Consider the following 21,615-nt stretch of genomic DNA (forward strand, 5'->3'; position numbering starts at 1 on the left):
GGAAAGTAGTTTTCCTTCTTTTCTTCCAAAGTACAAGTTGAGTTTGGAAGCACTACTAATGTACGCTTGTAAAGCCCTTTGACTCACCGTAATATTGAGCAGTACAAATACACTTGCCTCAATTAGACTTTGAACTTCGCAGACAGTTAATAAGCATTCCAAATTTGAAATATGAGACTGTAATATAATACAAATACTGTAACAACATTGTGTTACCTCATATATAATCCTCTGCACCAGGTCAAACTCTCCCTCTAAGGATGCGTCCAGCAGCAGAGCTAGAGGGTTAAACTTCACTCTCAGACCATGACCTGTTCGCTCTGATGACGGCTTCTTCAGGTTGGTTCTCTTCACCTGCAGCACACAGGGAGAACAAGAAAAATAGTTGACAGTGCAGAATACGAATTGCTAAGTAAGTAGATACTGCCTAATTTGACACATTAGCTTTTACAGAGAACAGTTATTTGTGTTTAGGTTATTGGTAACATAATACAAAGCACAGAATAACAGAATACTTGCAGTGTTCAAATGTGTAGGGCACAAGTATTATTAGTCTCCATTTTAGCATACAGAAACCGTAGCTTTAATGTGTGTACCTACAATCTATGCGTACCTTAGGCAGTGAAGGCGGTGCAGGAGGTGATGTTGAAGGGGAGGCGTGGCCTACAGAACTGTGTGCAGGACTAGAGCCTCTCTTGTTGTTATTGTTCTGGTCCTCTGGCCTATCAGCTGAAGGGGCTGGGCTGCTTTGGGTCGGTGGAGGCACATTATTGGTAGTTTCTGCTTTTGCTGTCGTCTCTTTGGGTGTTTCAATGGCAACAGAAGGAGGGGACAAGCGATGGGACCCCGAATTCAGGTTTTGAACTTCTCCCTCCACGATAGCCGTACTGACTTGCTTGTCACCAGGTTCTACGTTCCCATTAGCTGAATGGATGTTGTCCACTTCACCCAAAAGGCAGTCAGGCTGGTAGAAAGTATTACCTGGAATTTAGAGTGAAACGGCTGATGTAAGCATCGTCAAAAACATTAAGATCAATGAAAAATGCTACATAGACCAACTGAATCCAACTAAACTGTCCTGAGGCAAGGCCACATCATCATATCAGTGTCTTACCTGAGCCTCCTTCCATGCCTCCCGCCAACGTGTTGAACCTGCAATCCACAACAGAAATCAGCTATTGCAACATTAAGTTTCTGTTTCATATCACTTTCATAAAAATTGAATGTTTTAATGGTGGGGTACAGTACAGTATAGCACTACTACAAATTACAACCATTGTAACAAACCTTGCAAAGTGAATCAATGTAGTTCAGGGTTGGCCAACCCGCGGCTCTCGAGCCGCATGCGGCTCTTTGCCCAGTTTCATGCGGCTCTTCAGTTCATATCGAATTTTATTTGTGAGTGTGTGTATGTGTGCTGTCAGTATGAGAGCATGACAGTGCGTCTAATTTTGATGTGGCCCAAGAGCCAATCACAAAAATGTCTGCGATGTAGTGAACCAATCACCTTCGAGGGGGGAAAAACCTATCGCTGAGTAAACACTATCTGACCATCTGAGTTCGATCCTAAAATGGCAGGGAAAAAATGCACAGCTAAGCGAAAATATGAAGACCAACAAAGGACGTTTTATTAGAGTGGGAGAGTTCATATTCATATACAAATGCTGCCTGACCTAGTGCAAAGTGTATTTGCGTGTGTTAACGAACTGAAACTGTTTAAGACACTTCTTCAAAAGGGAGAATTAGCACATTTTCCCTCTATGCTAAAAGCAAGCGGACAAGCCGAAATGCAACATTGGTTGAAACCCTGCACGAAAACTTTGTGACCCGGTTCCATGATCTACTCCGCCCATATTTGAACAGCTCTCAGCCACCAATGTAAATGTAAACACATAAGGGACGGGTATATATTCAGGAAATACATGTTTATTTAAAGTATGTATTACTTGTACAGACATGTTTATAAGATTTATGTATTTTATTTGATGAGTTATCATCAATTTATTTGATGATTGATGAGTTGTGTGGCTTTTGTTTCCCCCGACGAGGACTTCCTTGCGATGGCAGAGTCGGGAAACATGTCGCTACACTGCGACTGAAATCATCGCAGAAGCTGAAGGCTACATTGTTTTTAGCGCAAAGCATCGACATCTTTCCCTTAGCTCTGGTCACTTGGTCTGCCTCCGACACAGTTCTTGTCACACATGAAGTCATTGACAGTGGATGTTTTTGTGCCTCGTGCTTGGACGATTTTTCATGCTGGCAAACATCGCTTATTCCGCCGTGTGCGATGCTAACATCTGAATGGCAGACTTTACAAAAAGCATGAGTTTAGCCGACTCTACTTTTTTTTTTTTTAAGTTATATTTTTGGGCTTTCATGCCTTTATGATAGAACCATGCAGGTTGTGAAAGGGGGAGAGAGAGGGAACGATATACAGCAAATGCCACAGGTCGGACTTGAACCAGTGGCCGCTGTGGGAAGGCAATATACTAAGCCTTTGTATATGGGACGCTTGTGCTACCGGTTGAGCTACCGACTCTGCTTTTAATAAATAAGGGAAGGTCTCCTCCCATTTGTCTAGTTACTTGCATAAAGTTTTAACTTGTTTGGCAGGTACAACTGCGTCTCCATCTATCTCCCGTTCACTGTGACTCTCATCCATCTCTTTTCGTCTTCCTCTGTGTTATTGTTCCTGTTTTCTTCTTCGTCTCTGTGTTTACTGGCAGATAACGTTTTTCAGCTAAAGTTAAACATAATACTGCCATCTGCTCTACCGGAGGACACTTTTACACTTTACACTTTTTTTAATTAGGCCTATATTTTTTATTCTGAAAGGTTAAAAATACGGGATAATCCCGGGGAAAACGGGAGGGTATACAGGTATGCGCTAGTCACGGACGAGGCGGTGGCCCAGTTGGAGATGATTGAACTTTCTGAGGAAGACCGACTGAAACCTGCTCTGAGGGAAGGGACACTTGAGTTCTGGAAAACTGCCAATGGAAAAAATATCCCAATGTCGAACGGGCTGCACTCAAGCTACTATCAATGTTTGGGTCAACACACGTCTGTGAGTCGGTGTTTTCTACCATGAAGCACGTGCAATCAAAGTATCGATCTGTTCTGACACGTGAAAGAATTGCTTCGAATGACCACAACGGAATACAAGCCAGATTTGACTGTGACTGTGACTGTGTGTATGATGTGGCTCTTTGCAGTAACATAGTAACATTTTTGGCTCTTAACCTCTGACTGGTTGGCCACCCCTGATGTAGTTCCTTGACAAAAACATGTATTTTCTCAGTATATTCGGGACATTATCCGTAATTGTATCATTTTAATCCAGCACCTTTGTAATAGCACAGACCTCTGGTATAGTAGTTTTTGGATGTTGGGCCCCTGTGGGCCCTCAGGTTCTGTAATTGAGCTCCGTTTCTTTAGGGGCCGTGGAGCATTGCTGAGGCGTCGGCGGAGAACCTCCAGGTCAGCATCACTCTGGTAACGTAGCTGGGAGTGGGCTGTGGAGGGCAGAGGTGGCATTCTGTAATGTTTACAACTACACATTTCTTCTTCTGGTATTTGTTTATTGAAATGTTGCTATCAATCTGATCCCCATGTCCCAAACCATCACTTAGTTGGCACAGAAGATTTATTTCTCAAATTTAGTACAAACACCTAAACTAACATCTCCTTGTTTTCTTGTTCCCTAACAATATTTGGATAACTGTATTCACTGTTTTTTGTCTTCCTTGCGTTGCTTTATTAGGCTTTGTCTTTTGTTTTGCAAATGTCATTCAAATTATATCTTGATTTAAAAAAGATTCAATTAAAAAATAATGCAAACGCAGAGAGTATCAAAACTTAATAGACATTTGTCACAGATTTATGCTCAATTCAAAATGCAAAATCTACGATATCACATGGAACCAAAAGTATGGCAGCACAATGATCGGCTACAGCATATTTATTATCTGGTACCTACCAACTGGGGTGAGTTTAGTGGGACTGAGAGGACGAGGGATGTTGTCCACAGTGGGTGGTGGGAGGATTTGCCCATCACTACTCTCTCCTCCTCCTTTCCCTCCTTCTTTGTCTGTAACATCCTCTCCTCCTGCTCTTACGCCTCCTCCCTGGAGAAAAGGGACAGGGGACGGAGAGGTGGAGGAGGTGGGGAGGATGGGTTTACCATAGACTATAGAGAGAGAGGAAATGGGACAGATAGTGCTTAGATGGATTTTCCATTGTGGACATTGTATCAACAGTAAACATACACTATTGTTATATGTGGCTCAATCTGTAAAATGTATTGTAATCTATTGTTAAATGACCTGCTTTGACAGTAGTCCTATTAGTGAGAGATCCATAGTTTTTGGCCTGAGGCTGCTGGAGGTACATGCTGTAGATGGAGCTGCTGTTCATGGTGGCGGGGCCCTTCCTGGGGGACTGGGGCCTGGAGGGGTGGTCCGGGACGTAGGGACGTACAGCCACTGCTGGAGGGGGATCTGTTCGCTCTGTTTGTGGGGACAAGGGAGATGGTTGGGAGGTGGAGCCTGACAGTAGAGACAGGAAAACATTTAATTTCCAAATGCTACACATACATCTCCATGACAGAAATATATTATTTGCAGAGTTCATCCTTCAGTTTCCCAAAAAATCCCCCATGTAATCCAAATGAAAGGTAAAGAAACACATATGTTATTAATATGAGCCTGTCAGCTTCAAAAACAAGCACTGTCAGTGGACGCGAGGGATGTCACGACACCACAAATGTCTCGAGCCCTTACGGTAGCACCAGGCACTACGGTTGAAAAATACCTAAGTTACCCTTTAAGTTACTCTTATTTACCTTGGCTTGAATTTGGAGGGACGGAGATTCGATGCTGTATTTGTTGTGAAGAGGAAGATGATGAAGAGGCGGACGAGGGGGCATTTGCACTGGATCGGGGCCAGCCCAGTGTACCGGGGGCAGAACGGGGCAAGGAGCTTGTGCTACAGTGATGCCCGGCTGCCTGGTGGGTGGCACTGGGGTAGGTGCCATAACCAGAGGAAAGCTGGTAAGAGGGGGACATTGATATGAAGAGAGAGCGAGAGAGTTTGAAAAATATTTTTCTAAAGCCTGAGAATGAGATTGACTACTTTTATGATAACTTTTACTATTATCTCCCCATATCTTGTGTAGAACAGTACATTACCTGTTCTGGACTGTTGGTCCTCCAATCTGACACACTCTTACTGATGCTCGGCCATGACGCTTCATTAGCTAAACAGAGAGAGAGCAAGTGTTGAGAAAAGGGACAAAGGTTAAGGAGGCAATTAAGTAGAGGAAGAGGATAGACAGACACAAACATAAAGGAAAAAGTGCCATGAATGTTAAAAAAGGTTAAAGTAGGTGAAAGGTGAGATATATAAATAGGAGAAATGTTGATATGAAGGTAATAAGCTCATATGTTACACAGAGAAGAAGTTGGAAGCTAAATGGACGCTAAATTGTAGCTTAAACACTAGCTGCCATTTACAGTGTGTCCCTCCATTGACACAATACAAATATATAAGGCAAAACAAATGACTAAAATAAAAACATATTGTTATAAATACATATAGTTTAGTCCAAGAACAACAAGCACCATCATTTAGTACCACATAACAACTATGATATATTTGTAACAAACTCCAAGTCATCAAGTTATTTTTAACTATACTATAGCTTTTAATTGTTTTGTCTCAACATAGCAAATACTGTAATGCAACATGACAATTGCTAAATTGCTTAACAACTACTCTGCATGTTTAAATTGATGATTACAGTGTATTCTCCACTGCAAACATATGATTTACATCCTGTAAGTGGCAATGGGACTAAAGTATCTCTGATCATGAGCTTGGTTGCAAATGTATGGGTAGTGTACGGTAGTTGTTGTCATGGTAACGTATGTATCTGATAATTAAACAAACATTCATGGTAACAGGCAATTGCAGTCATAACATTTACGAGGGGGTTCTGCTCTGCTATTTTTACCAGAAGAGTTGTTGGTTCAAATGGAGGAAAACTCAGTGAGTGCAATCTCAAACCCCAAATCACAAAAAGCTGCTGCCTGACTGCTGACTGTGACAAAATCCTTAGCTCTTAGCAAACGAAGCCTGCAAGCTATGAAAGGTAGCAGTTTAACCCAGCCTCTGTCTCCACAGAGGTGCTGTTACATAACTAAGAAAAGCTAAACCTTCACTAAATCTTACCTATTTACTAGTGACAATCCTGGAGTTCAGTTAATTTGGAGACCTACCGTAGTTAATGCTTTACAGTTTCAAGGCAGTTTAACCTCAGATGACTTCCATATAAACTAAAGCCTAGCTGAAAGGAAGCAGCCTTGTAAATCTTAGCTTGCAGCTGTTTAGTTTCAATAAAAAATAATAATATTAACATACTAGTGCTACCTTTATTAATCTGAAGATTTTGGCACTTTAAATGCTTAATATCTAGTATGTCTGTGGGTGAGCATGCTAAAAAGATGTTTTAGCAAGACAAAGAGTCAACAGCAACGCTAGCAGCTCTGTGAGACTGTACTTTGGCAAAGCGGTGCTTTGAGCTAAACGCTAACGTCAGCATGCTGCATGCGGACAGACCTTACGACGTAATTGAAAAAGTCTATTGTGGGACATTAAAATTCCACTGTCAAAGTACAGTATCATTTTAAGATGTTACCTAACCACTTGGCCTAGCTCTCTGTGGTACAGCCCCGTCACATACCAGATTAATACTGATTAACTATTGAACCTGGGAGTTCTGGACTCAGTAAACTGTGCTGTGCAACATGTTGACTGTTGCTGTAACCTGCTGACCTCAGGAAGAAAATGGTCACGACAAGACACAAACAGTCTGTGAGAGGCGGAGACTTGGTCATCTGCCTGAGGGCCCAGATTAGAGGCAGTTACTCAGTGTTGTAGAGGAAAGACAGTAGCCCGTACAGCACTGGCACCATCACAATACGCCTTGATGCAAAAGACAAAGGGTGGCTCGGGTTCAGCTCATCAACAGAGTTAAAAGTATCTGTACTGATTCTGATTCTGATACTCCAGGAGCTGGTTAGCTTAGCTTATCATAAGGACTAGAATGAGGGAAGGAGCTAGCCTGGCTCTGTCCAAAGGTAAGAAAATAACTCCTATCAGCACCACCTAAAGATTACTAATTAACAAGACAAGATTCCAGGAATTAGCTCAACACTGTCAATAAATAATTCATCACATAGTCCCTGTGAAATGGCAAATTGTTGTTTTTTACACACAGGTATACAAGTTAAGCTAAGCTTATTGGCTGCTTGCTGTAGCGTACAGCATTTAGCATACACACATAAGAGTAGATTCGATCTTGTCATCCAACTTTCGGCAAGAAGGCGATTAAGTATATTTCTCAAAATTCCTACAAAATCAATTAATATTTAAAGATTAACCAATACCATGTTTAATATTGCGTACTGTAATCAATCAAGCTGATTGAAAATATTTTTCTCTCAAACAAAAGCATCAGGATTTTTAAAGAATTCGCTATTAGTCATTAACTCAGGGCCCTTTCACACCCACTGGTTTGGTCCAGACGTTCAAACTTTTCAGTGTAATTTGAACCAAATTTACAGGTATGATCCAACATCCCCCAGATCACGGTCCAAACAGTCAAACAGTTCAGTTTGTTTCTAGTGTGAAAACATTTTTTGGGATGTTTTGGACCAAAGAGTTTTACACTTTTCAATTATTTTCTTGAGAGAGAGGACACAAAAGGACAGGAGAGCAGCGCTACCTGAAAATCACCTCCGGCAGCAGATAACAAAGGAGCTGCAGATAGTTATGCTATAATTATATTATTAGAGCTTTAATAAAATGTATCTGTTCATTCCTTTTTCTCCATTCATATAAACTGTAATAGAAGGCTACCTGCCCGCCGACGTCAGACACATGCCCGTCTACAAACCAATCAATGTCAAGTATAGGGAGACACAGCTCACCTAGGTGATAAAGACGGGACGCAGCTATGTCATGTAGAGTTCTTTAGTGCGCTCGCACAATTGCAATGTGAACCAAAACCAACTGGATAAAATGTATACAATGTAACATTCAGGTGTGAAAAGGCCCTAAGTGTCCTCATAGGACATTCAAAAAGAGAGCTTTAGTTTCAGAAAACCTGGCTCCTGGCTCCACCACAGCATGCAGCTTAGGTCAGTGGAATATGAAACCATGTCTCTCAATCCTTTAAAATGAATAAATAAATGATTCACTTCTATTATAATGCTAATGGAAATGCATAAAATGTCTTGCTGTTTTGTTTCCTCTAAGAACACTGTAGACTGCTAAGCTTATACTGTATTAGCATTCATACAGTATAACAGATATTCAGGGATAACATTTGTTAGAGAGCCTTAATCTCTCTCTGATGACAGCAACAACAGCTGCCCCACTTAAAATCTCTTCTTATCTTACTCACACACACACACACACACACACACACACACACACACACACTCACACACACACACACACACACACACACACACACACAAACACACACACACATGCACAGAGACACACACGCACAGAGACACACACACACACACACACACACACACACACACACACAGAGACACACACGCAGACACACACACAGACACACACACAGAGACACACGCGCAGACACACACAGACACACACGCAGACACACACACACACACACGCAGACACACACACACGCACAGACACTCACACGCACACGCACACACGCAGACACACACACACACGCATACACACACACACACACACACGCAGACACACGCACACACACACACGCACACACACACACACACACACACACACACACACACACACACACACACACACACTGCCCTGTATATACTGTAGCTACAAGCGTACCTCAGACTTCCTTTCATTCATGTTTTTTGTCATCTGTTAAGTCTGTTGACATGATTTACAACTATGTGTTTTCCATGTTACATAAGCTGGGGCAATAAATAGATCTGTGGCATTTGCTTTGGCATTCAAGAGCACAATGGAATTTGTATCAGTACTGGTTCATGGCACTTCAGTAGTTAAGCTAAGTGAGTAGAAATGTTTTGCTACTTCCAGCCTGGGTGTACTGATATATTACTATACGCAAGTGTTTGCATACTGCAGTCAGTGATTAATGATGCAAGGTGATGTTATGTTGACAAAGCTGACTAGCTATGTGGATGGATGTTGACATTAATAAATTAAACTAGAGTGATTATTAACTCGACTCAATAATGTACTACATTAAAAGGAATAGTTCCCAATTTTGGAAATACACTTCACAGTTCACTTTCTTTCCAAAAGTAGTTGAGAGAGAAGATTGATACCAATTCCTACAATGTCTGTTCAGTAATATGAACATTCCGCTACATGACGGCTAGCTTAGCTTAGCACAAGGACTGGAAATAAGATGATACAGTTCAAATTCACCTCAGTCCAGACTGTGGTTTCCTCAGTTTATTTTCTTATGCTGTGCTTCCTAACTACGAGCAGCTACTGGCTATCCGATGTCATGTCTGTGTCCCATACACATGACCCTTACATTTTGAGGTCATTTTCTGTAGCTCATTCAATTATGTTCTCCTAACCATCTGTTCTGTATAGTTAGACAAATACACTCCACAGCATTCTTGGTTTAAATTCACCCTTCGATTTTTTCAGCCCAGGACTCGAACTAAGAACATGTCCGCCTTTGGATTAAGGCTCAAAAAAACATACTTGCGTTGGAATCATGCAGGAAACACTATCAACAGACCCACTACACCTTAGGGTTTAGATGAAGTTGTGAGGAAGCAGGTGGTGCTAATCTATCACTAATGGAGCTAGTGGTGAGTCATTTTCTCTAACGCCTTGTAGGGACTCACTGTTGTTACTGTGGCCCCCCTGAGGGGACCCAGGTCCCTCCCACGTCTCAGTGGGCTCTGACAGAACGATGTCTAAATCTGACACTTTCCATTGGCTGGGAGGCTTCCTGATGCCACTTCTGTCCTCCTCTGCATGGCCACACCCACCACGAAAGACAGTAACAAAACCAACCACGACAGTAACAACCACCGAAACAACATGAACATCATCACGATGACATCACACAACAGGAACAGGAACAGTGACGACAAGCAAGCACCACAACAACAAGTGACAAAACAAAAAACCCAACAACATCAAAACATCACATTTAAGATAACAACAACAACAGATAAGGGAAGAGGGAAAAAAGGAGCCAACAGACAGGAAAAGGAAATAGATAGCAAGTTAGAGCCAAGACAGAAATATAGGACACTCTGAAGTCAAACACGACAAAGTAGCTGATCCAAGTCTTGTACAGTGCCTTAAAATATCAAACAAAAACACAAAATGTAATTCTACCAACCTGAGAGGGAGCGGATGTGGCTGAGCGGGTTGGGTTTGGCCGGTGGGTCAGCTGGCAGGGGGTACCCCGCCTCCTGTCTTCCTTCCGCTGGAACCTGGATGTAGGGGCAGACAGCCGCTACTCGCCCTGACACTCCAGCGCCTGGGTGGGAAGAGGTCTGAGGCGAGGACAGGCCTCCTCCATTCATACGACTCAACTGGAGAGGTGCAGAGAGAGACAGAATAAGACCTACAGCAACTGTCAAGCTGACTTTAAACCAACTGTCAAAAGAAATGCAACTGATGTGCATTTCAATGATTAGTTGTAAAGAAAAGACAATGTCCGTTGTACTTCTGCTCTCTTCTTATGCAGTCGTTCTCTCAGGTCTCCGATGCGTTGATCCATCACCGTCACCTGGGTGTTCCTCTTGTTCAGCAGCTCCTTGTTCTGGGCCAACTTGCTGCTCTGCTCTAGGTTATGACGGTTACGAGCCTGAAATGCACAGCATAAGAAGTATAAACTTAATTTTGTGAAAACTATTTCTGACCAAAAGAACTTGAATTTGTTAATTTTGCATTAATGCTTTCTAATGCTGAAAGATTATGAGATGGTGAATTTCACCTGCAGCTCCTGGTAGAGTTTCCTCAGTTCCAGGGCTGCAGGACCAGACAGAGGTGAGCCTTTCTGGCCAGTGTGTGCCCCCTGGGACCCGGTGTGTGCCCCCTGAGCTGGAGCAGCAGAGTGGAGCTGAAGGCGTCCTCTCCTCAAATCCTCCAGCTGCTGGCTCAACTGGTAAAACCATTGAGAGAGAACTTAACAACACACCCGACTTTAACTCAGTTTTGCTTGATTTTGACGGTTGACCTCAGTGACAAACAACATTACCTGGTCGACTCGGACCACAGCAGACTGCAGTTCGGCCTGCTTCTCCTGGAACAGGCTGCTAACATGGTCAATCTCTGCAGCTGGACACACACACCAGGACAGTACAAATTACACTTTTATATCACTGCCATTGTCTATACTAATTAAGTCTATTTAGGTTTGTCTCTATGTTTTCATGCCTGCAAGCATCTACAACAAAATAAGAGTAAGATCCAAAGATGTGTGGTCCATATCACATATTGCAATGTTATATTATATATATGTCATATTATTACTTTTAGAAAGGATCCAGTGACCAACACATTTAAGTTCAAATGCTCATTTTGAAAAGTGTATTTTCAGCCACAGTTGTACACCGGCCCCCCTCATAATATTCACTATTATACTATCAATATGTAGTGATAAACTGCAGCGCCTGTAACCCATAGTGTCTACAGAGTGTGGAGGCTTACAGAGGTTTCCATTGATCAGTTTGCTGTAGTCGACTTGTCCTCTCATGGCTCGGATCTTCTTCAGCTTGGCTTCCTGTGTCTCCACTCGCTCCTTCAGCCGCTGCAGCTTCTCAGCTTCAGACTAAACAGGAGCAAAGACACAAGCTTAGATATCCATCTCCTTTGTACTCAGCTTTTAATGTGACACAAATAAATAATACACTTGAGTTGAATAAACATTTTAAAGTTACCTTCCTATAACCAACTCATAAACATTCACTTAACAGCATTTAACAATGGGGCTTTAACCTATAAGGCTTGGTGGAGCTAACTTCTGGGTAAGCCTGCTAAAGAGTGTCATGACTGACCACGCTACAGCATATATAATGTACAACGTTTATGTTCTGCTGCCCTTTAGAACTTGTTTTACAGACAGACACATGGACCCCACCTGTGTCTGTCCCTGGTGAGATCTGCCTCCCTGGTGAAGATATTTCAGTCTCTGCTCCTGGAAGAAAAACAGGACAGGAGATATCGTTCATACAGATTAAGTATGTAGGAGACCTGTACAGACTGATTCATTAATAGTTCCCTCACTTTCATTATTTTTAAGTTACTTTCACTTAATTGTTGCACCAGAGGGCAGGACAATCAAGCTCTTTTCACAGCACATAGCTTGTGATAGTAGGAAAACTATAGTAGTTATAACGGATAATATTAATAATCACATGACAATAATGCATTTTATTTAGGGGAGCTCCTGGTGTAGTACATGCTGGCTCACTGGGACAACTTTTGATTTGTGTCACTTGTGCTTTTCCTGTTATGAAAAGTCAATTTCCACCTTTAAATGGCTATTAGTTCACATAGAAGGAGACATCCCATCATAGCTCCTCCCACCTTCAACCTGACCAGAGGGCTAATTAGCCAGTAATTGAAAACACCTGTGTGGTCGTGCAGGGCCTTTCGCACAACTAATGAGAAAAATGTCATACTTCATGTCAATTCTAAAAACATAATATTTTAAAATATATATATATTCATTTTGCATGCACATATCTGTACACACATTATAAAGCAAATAGCCAACAGAGGAGGAACAGACAGACAGACAGACAGACAGACAGACAGACAGAGGGAGGGAGGCCTGTCATGTGTGATGCTGACTGAGGCAGTTTGCACCTCTCTCTGTGTTGTGCTGGCACGTAGTACAGCTGACCTGTGTGTCTCTCTCAACACACACACACACACACACACACTCAGAGGAAGAGGGAGATGGAATGTTGGCAAGAAGCCTTCCGTAATTCACTGGAAGCACACACACACACACACACACACACACACACACACACACACACACACTGATAACCCGTTATATAAGGGTAGCTTGTTTCATTCCATAGACAGTGAAGGAGTAAAAGTGCATGTGGTAGGTGCCAGTACAGTAGCTGGGTTTTGGAAGTCATCAATCAACTATATAAATGTTACAAGGATAGAAAGTGCCTCTACAGGGCAGCTGGGAGACCTTTCCATTCAGTAACACAAGGAAATGCTTGAACACTTACACACTGGAAGGAAAGACTTAATAGCTGCCATTTAGAGGGACAATTGCTGCTTTTAAAAATGCTGAATATCAGAAAAACATTGCCAAATAAAAAGAAAAATAGTACCACAGTTGGCCTTGAGAAACCCAAATTGGCCAAATCAAATATCCCAGTTCCCCGCTGAAAGCATTTTTATTATTTTTAGACCAAGAAGACACTTAAACATCAATTTTTTTTGGCTTGTCCTTTTGAGTCTTTCCTGGAGTATAATTCAGCTTCAACTTCCCAGCAGCTCCCTAATGACCTCATTTCCTGTCAACTCAAAGGTCACTTCCTAATGTGGGAATGGCCATGATCTGTGTGTCTCTCTCACACACACACACACACACACACAAACACACACACACACACACACACACACACACACACACACACACACACACACACACACACACACACACACACACAAACCTAGAGCTGAATGGTTTTCTATTGGTCAGACCTTAAACCCTGACCTGGATCATATGTCCTGTTTTCAACAAAGACGTATGAGCCTTGATCTGTCACACACACACACACGCACGCACGCACGCACGCACGCACACACGCACACACGCACGTACGCAGGCACGCACGCACAAGTTCCTTCAAGGCCATAGCTCCTGGGGCCTCAAAGCCGACCTTTTCAGAAAGACTCTAATGTACATAACCTTACATTAACTGACAGGCAATCTAACAGCTCTGTATGTGCGTGTGTTTGTGTTTGTATTTGTGTGTGTGTGTGTGTGTGTTTGCATGTGTGTGTGTGCAAGCACAAGTTACCTTGGCGACCAACATCTGTTGCTGAGCCTCTATTTGTTGCTGTTGTCTTGTGGCCATTTCCTGCAGCTCAGAGAGGGTCAGCTCCACACGGGGAACCTACACACACAAACACAAACGTTACATATATATATTATAAATACAGTATATCTATCGAAAAAAGCTTGTGTATCCCTGTTTTCATGAAAAACCCAAACAGTGACAGGAGATAAATGCTGGACTACAGCGCACAGCTGCACACACATATCACCTCACACTTTAGGTCATGGAGCACCTTCAGTGTGCTACAGAAATGTTATTAGTCTCGCAGCTGGTGGCCTTGGCAGAGTGACAGAATTATAGTATTGGTTTAGGGGGAAATCGCTATGGTCATTTCAGGGCTATGGCACAGACATCAACATCAGCTGGAAAAAAATCTAATCACACTGATGATATGTCCCGTATTTTACCTGAGAGGAGAGTTTTATCCAACCGGGCGCACATCAGAACACTTTGTTATGCAGCTGTGTCTGTGTGCTGATGTCCTTCAGAACAAACATTTCTATGATTGTACTAAGTACAGCGGAAGGTATCTGCCCTGTCACATCCTGCTATTGTGTATGCTCACACACACACACTGCATCAGGTCTGTTACATTCATTTTCAGTATGCAGTGAAGATAATGCAGGAAAAGTGACACAAATGACTCTCCTCTATGAAGTCATCAGTTCATATTTTAAAGTTTCTAAATTTGATTTGGTATTTGATTGATTAACACTGGCTGCTTCCACTTGTTGTCCAATGGAAAACAGCTTCCTTGTAGACTGTGACTAGTTACAACACCTATAAAGCATGTTATATGACCATATACTGCATCAAATAAAGCTGTATTATTACACGGCTTTGTTGAATACTCCAGTCTAATTGGTCAATGACAGCATTCTACGGTCTGTTATTTCTTTATAGCAGACCGCTGCTACCGACGAAAAAGACGGGCATGACGTAAACACTAGAGGGAACATGGTATGGGCTATGGCCGTGATTAAAGACTGGTTAGTCCAAAAGAACAGACTTTGACAGTTACAGGGCAAAACAAACTTAGAACAATACGGCAGTCACTTTATGCATCTGTTCAAAAATCCAACTGTAAAACTTCTCGATTGTCAGTTACATGGCAAGTAGGGCTGCGATATGTCGACACTTCCTCAAAGTTTGACATAATGAGCGTGAATTATGTGCGTCAGATACCAGCATCGGGTTTATTACGCTCACTGCAAATAATAACTTCCGTAATATTCTATTGTGTTATATCAAGCCTTGCTTTACCAAGCAGATCTTTGACCATCAGCACATACAGTGTGTGCAAATGACTCAGTGTGATGTAACATTATCAGTATAGCTGATTGCATAATATATTAATGTATTACATTCCAGACCTACTTAAACATGCCTGGGACCAGAACTGCGGAAATGTAGTTTCTACCTGGGATTAAAACATACTACTGCATCGCCAAATGACCTCAAAGAGGTGTACAGTTTCATTTGTGTCTCAGCCCAGAGTAACTCTGATTAATGAATGGCACCTAGAGTATAAGTATCTTTCATTTTATGAGTCATTATGTGAGTGGTCCTGCCTGACGCCCCCGTTAATACATTTTTTTGGAGGCACCGGGAAGCTTTTTTGTTATCCTCCGGGATCCATCTTTTTCATATTTAATAACATCATGTTGTATTTGTACTATGTTGTTTATCCTGTACACACGACATCTATTACAGTCTGTCCGTCCTGGGAGAGGGATCCCTCCTCAGTTGCTCTCCCTGAGGTTTCTCCCCCTTTAATTATGGGGTTTCTTTTAGGAAGTTTTTCCTTGTGCGATGCGAGGGTCTAAGGACAGAGGGTGTCATAACCTGTACAGTCTGTAAAGCACACTGAGACAAATGTGTCATTTGTTATATTGGGCTATATAAATAAATTAGATTTTGACTAATAGCTAATGTCAGTTTTACTGAACATTTTATAATATTCTCTTGCTTTAAGCATTAAAACTATATAAATAAATAATAATATGGATGGCAGGATAAAAAAGTCCATGAACTACAGGATACTGTATATACCGGTACATGAATGTGTATTAAAACGTTTTAAGTTTAAATAAGTCTAGTTTTTGATGTTGATGCATAGTCAGTCAGTCAATGTGTATCTTCTTTACATGTAATGTGGTCAAGTGTTAAGAATGTAAATAGCAACATGAAGGGGCCTTAAGTGAAACCCTGAGGAACTCCAAAGTCAATAAGTTTTAAATAAGCAAGTAGCAATACATTGTAATTTAATATGTGATGCATTGAGAAAGTACATTTAAAAAACAAAACAATCTTCTTTATCTAAAAGAAATGTCCCAGTTACACGACTTGTCAAAATGCTTCATTTTGTACTAAAGGTAAAACTTTCCAAATGTTGTTGGGTTTTTTGGGTGAACAGAGCTTTCATCATAATCTTGCTTAACTTGGATAGTTACTTTAACTGCCTGTTGTTTAGCATTGCTCTGAAACATCCGTTGGAGGTGGAAGCTGGAGATGTTTGTAGAGGCCTGTATTTATTGGGATATACGGGGTCCAGGCCTGAAGGTTTAAAGGCTTGAACAACATCGTGTGGACTTTATTTAGGTAGTTAGGCTTCAGTCAATTTAGGTATATGTTCAAAAAAGTCTTCACATATCTGACTGGAGTCTTTAAGGCCATGACTCAGGAAGAAGCTGATGAAGAACTCCATTACCCTAGACTGAGCCCTGAGGGTTATCGCAATTCTTAGATATGAAATTAGTGACACAAATTACGACACAGAGGCCATTTCACGACACAGAGAGTGGAACTCTAACTCTGGCAGCATTAGCGCTATGCTAAATATCAGTATCAGTGATTAACGACACTGATAGCCACACTGTGCGATAGACAGCATCTTTGCCTCCAGGCTGACTTATTTCATTCTTTAAAACATAATGCAGGCACATTGTATTTCCAACATTACGCAGACTACATCATGTTTTAGACGATGACATTATGCACATTACACTGGTTTTCCAGTCAGTGGTGCCACATGTCATTAGCTATTTGCTGACCTGTGGGATTCTGCAGATTCTCACTTTCATATGCATTATGAAGACTCTGCAGATACAAACTGATCTGCTAATGCACTCTGGTTTCACCTTAAAGGACACCACGATTTTAACATCAGCGTTATCATGTCATCTTTGTGAGAAGTGATACAGCGGTTAATAGATAGATAAGACAACATGAACTCCTGAGAGTGATCATTAGAAGGCAATGACAACCTTAAATGCAATGTAGCGGAACTCAGTTTCAGAGAATTCATTCAGTCCATGTGTTTTCCTTCAACATCTATCATTATACCATTTATTTCAGTCTACAATATCAATTGTAGATGTACTGGTATGGAAGCAAAGAAAGGCCATGTTGCCATTGAATTTATAGGCAGCTAAAAACAAACAAAATCGTGAAAATTAACCAAGTTAACTGAATTTATAGCGTTGAAATATTTTACTTTGAAAACCATATATTTGAATTTATGTGGAAGGAATCCCCCCCCCCCCCCCCCCCCGCTTACAATTTCTGGGAGGTAGGCTCATTTGAAGTTTTGCAATTTCAAACTTTCTTTTTCAAAAATGGAATTTGTCAAGTATCTGTAACACAGGTGAAGATGTCTCCTGGGAGGAAGTCCTGTGTTTGTTGTATTTTAATAAATATTAGGTAGTGACTACATTTCACATCTAGGTATTCAGTGTCTTGCCAGATTAAAATCTTTATGGCCTTTTTGCTTCCATACATGCTTTATAAAGATGTATTAAAAGGTGAGTAAACAGAATATTGAAGAAGCCTCCACTAAACCTGAGCTTCTGACTCCAACTAGTAACAAATCCTTGATTCTTGGAGCTTTCAAAACTACCTTTTACAGGCAGCCTGAAAAAGGCTTGGTCATCAATCTGAAACCCTAAAAGGCTATATGTGATTTTGAAAAGCAAAATATCCTCATTTGCATTGTAACCCTCAGCAATCTCCGATTTGCTTGGTTTAAAAGCCTTAATCTGAAAGATTGTTATTGATTGGACTAAAGATCACTTGTCAGTACCAAGTGTGTCAGTAGTGTGACTCTGGGTGCTTCCTAATCTTTCTAATGATGACATGCATCCTCTAGCTACAGAAAAGTTAACAACGGTGTCATGAATTCTGCTTAACACCTTTACAACAGCCTGCAGACTGCGCTGCTGAGAGTGCCCCGGCTGACATTAACATGCATTTTCAATCAGCGTCCCGCCGTGCTGTATTTACCTGCAGGCTGTCCCATGTGATCCTGCAGGAGCGGACTTTAATTTTGCTGCATTGTCCTTCAACAGTAAATTCCTGCACCAGATCCACCTCATTCCACTCCATCCTCACAGCCGCTCAGAGAAACAGCCAACCTTTATGGTTTCAGATAGAAAAATGTTGCCAGAGGCTTGACAGGGAGAAGCTTGGAGCGAGAGCGATCCTTATCACAACTTTCCCTCTCGTCCGCCCGGTGATGTGCTGTGATTTACGACACTGCTCCTCTCTCTCTGTCTCTCTCTCTCTCTCGCTCCCTCCCTCCACCCACCTCAGCTCTTCCTCTCTCATGCAAACTCTCTCCAGCATTGGTGCGTTCTCATATGACGTGTGAAGCCCACTAATGTTACATTGCATTCAATTACTACAGTAAACAAACAACCTATAAACCGGTATAAAAAGAGAGGGAAAGTCATAACTCAATCCCTTTTGTATTACTCCCTCATGTTCTCTATCCTTCTATCTTTCTCTTCTTACACCTCACATCTTGTTTCTGTATCCTCCTCCACCCCTCCTTCTTCCACACCTTCTCTGTCCTTCTTAACCCCAATCTCTTTCTACTATATATCTGCATTCCTTCATCTCTTTTTCTCTCAATCCTTGTCATCCATCTGCAGCTGGCTTTTTGCTGCAGAGACATCCCGTTCTCTCTCTCTCTCCCCCCCCCCCCCCCACACCTCCCTCTTTCTTTCTCCCACTTTCTCTCAGAAGGGAAATCACTGCACCACAGCCTGATGGGTTACTAGCTGCTCTCCATCAACCTCTGCCTCCTGTTCCAGATGTGTGTTATGAGGAAGATGATGGCGGTGATGCCGGCAGATTAACGGCAATGGCAGCGAGCGTGGCGATCTCGTGACACACATTCCCGCCGGATGCGTCCAGCGACATACACGTGTGGACAGAACATGCATGTGCACACACACTAGAATAACAGCTGACTCCTGCTGCGTCATATTGTCCTCCTCTTTTTCTCTGTCTTGCTCTCTGCAACACACCCCCACACACCCACACCCACACACACACACACACACACACACACAGTGACATGTGACTTATCTGCTGCGTCACACATTTTCTCTTTCACTCTTTGAAACAGACACACATCTGTCTCACTCAGATAACACACAGACACACAGACACACACACACAGACACACACATCCAGTCATGAAAGCAGACTGGAATTTTTGCCAGTGCTGCTGTTCTGGGTGCAGGCATCAGTGGGTGTGAGAGGGCTTTGTGTGTGTCCTTTGTGTGTGTCGGTTGCAAACATTGCACGGTGGACAATTAAAAGTGACATGTTTTAATAATTAAACATAACGTTTTAGTTGTGGTGGTATATTGAAATACATTTTCATTCATATTCAGTAGGTTTTAAAGGCTGAAACTGAAAATAGAAATAAAACTCATTAAAACCATTGGAATGGCTTTGCAAGTATCTTGAGAAATTTGGCAGCTCTTTAAATGGAAAAAAACATTGTTATTAATGTTGATCAGGCTGAACTTTGCACATTGCATTTTCACAAGTCTGATAATAGTTTGGTACACTATTGGATTTGTTACACTATTGTTTTCAGGAAGCCTTCTTTCACTTCTTTCACTTAATTCACTTCTGAAAACATCCCTGTAATTGTTTGGCTGTTAACTCACAACATAGCATTAATCTAATGGTTTAACATCTGGAGTTGGATCATATGTCTTCAACTGACCTAAACATTTCCTCTTAATGGCTCAATTTATTGCAGGTTAGGATTACATCTGAAATGGGAAACACTACTTGATATTGGTGGAGCTCAGTGTTGCTGGATCGGACAGTTTCCCCCTGAAATGTGGCAGATATAAATGACTTTGGACAGCTTGTGATAATTTAGGCTACATAGTCAGTTTTCTTTGATTCAATGTCAAGTGAATCAGCTCTTACTCTGATCTGTTAGCATAGAGATCGACAAAGATGAGGACATAAACAGGGCACTGACAGGGGCATATTCACAAAAGGATTGAATGGCTTTAGAAGGCGTTAAACCTGCACAAATAAGACAAAAATAAATTGTGTAATTCTCAAAGAAACTGCAATGGATGAAATGCTCCCCTCACTGCGCTGCCAAGCAAATAGCTTCTCAGTGCTCCTAAACTGCAGACATTAGGCCCTTTCTATCTTGTTGGAAAAATCAGTCCAATTCACAAATATCAGTTCTAATAGCCCCACACAGTTACTGTCAATTATTAGCGTTTATTTAGAAAAAAAATCAATAAGAAATAAGGTTATTATATAGATATCTGAGGCGCCCAATTGCTTCCTGGAACCACAGGACATATCCAATAATGGACATACTGTAAGTATGTTTTCTAGACGCAGGCAGAGTTGTGACAAATGTGCATGTGTGTTCCTTAAAATATCATATCTCACAGACTTAAAAACTAATATTATTACATAAATACAAAGAACAAAGAAGCTGGGTTACTTTAGGCTCTGGCTGGTCGAGCTGCTTGCAGGCTTTCATGTTGCACCATCTCTGTGTGGCCTGAACAGAGCATGTGACACAAAAAGTCTCTTCACTGCTTTTCTATGTTTCTTAGTGGGACTGATGCATTCAGCATGTAGAAACCTACTGTGAGGGTTAACTCAGGATGAACACCGAGTAACATGCAGGACAACATGTCAACTGTTGCATAACAAGTTCTATTTAGTGCTGTTAATATTGAATTATACTTGTGCAACAAAAGTGTACATTGTAACGGTCACCACAACTATTGAATGTTGCAGCTGCTCACATATTCTGTCTTTGCAGCAGTTTCACATTATGCTGCGATCAAGGTTATAATCTGAAGCACATGGGGAAATGTGACTTTCTTAGTGTGTGAGTATTTCATTTCCCAACAGTGTGTATGTTCCCATAGTTATGCACATAAATACTAGGCACACACACACACACACACACACACACACACACACACACACACACACACACACACTAACACACACACTAACACACACACACACACACACAAACACACACACACGTTGTTCTGATCATACGTCCCTCCAGTGATGAAGCCAATCCCTTTCCCATCTGCTGTACGCCTTCAGTAAAAATATTCCTCCTAATCTACAATAACAAACTTCAGACATTCCTGCAGCCTGGACCGAACCAAACGAGAAACTCTGTTATCAGAACCGATTT

General features: G+C 41.7%; 1 protein-coding gene across 4 annotated transcripts in view; it reads right to left on the reverse strand.

Annotated features, from left to right (window-relative positions):
- LOC115027346 (apoptosis-stimulating of p53 protein 1-like) overlaps positions 1-21,615 on the reverse strand; it is a 51,179-nt gene that overhangs the window by 7,022 nt on the left and 22,542 nt on the right. Inside the window, exons 1-17 of one of the 4 annotated variants that reach the window (XM_029460623.1) lie at positions 18,402-18,632; positions 14,082-14,177; positions 12,167-12,223; positions 11,737-11,857; positions 11,285-11,364; positions 11,021-11,188; positions 10,751-10,891; positions 10,421-10,616; positions 9,915-10,043; positions 5,193-5,260; positions 4,847-5,051; positions 4,329-4,550; positions 3,983-4,192; positions 3,368-3,518; positions 1,115-1,152; positions 614-981; positions 217-354 (exon numbers count right to left, since the gene is read on the reverse strand). In XM_029460623.1, coding sequence (XP_029316483.1) covers positions 217-354; positions 614-981; positions 1,115-1,152; positions 3,368-3,518; positions 3,983-4,192; positions 4,329-4,550; positions 4,847-5,051; positions 5,193-5,260; positions 9,915-10,043; positions 10,421-10,616; positions 10,751-10,891; positions 11,021-11,188; positions 11,285-11,364; positions 11,737-11,857; positions 12,167-12,223; positions 14,082-14,177; positions 18,402-18,503 — 2,490 coding nt within the window. In that variant the 5' untranslated portion in view covers positions 18,504-18,632. Of the gene's footprint in view, positions 1-216; positions 355-613; positions 982-1,114; positions 1,153-3,367; positions 3,519-3,982; positions 4,193-4,328; positions 4,551-4,846; positions 5,052-5,192; positions 5,261-9,914; positions 10,044-10,420; positions 10,617-10,750; positions 10,892-11,020; positions 11,189-11,284; positions 11,365-11,736; positions 11,858-12,166; positions 12,224-14,081; positions 14,178-18,401; positions 18,633-21,615 lie in introns of those variants that run through there. The other 3 variants (XM_029460621.1, XM_029460620.1, XM_029460622.1) reach the window with 3 other exon arrangements.

This window comes from Cottoperca gobio, chromosome 22 (assembly GCF_900634415.1).
Source record: "Cottoperca gobio chromosome 22, fCotGob3.1, whole genome shotgun sequence".
Classification (NCBI taxonomy): Eukaryota; Metazoa; Chordata; class Actinopteri; order Perciformes; family Bovichtidae; genus Cottoperca; species Cottoperca gobio.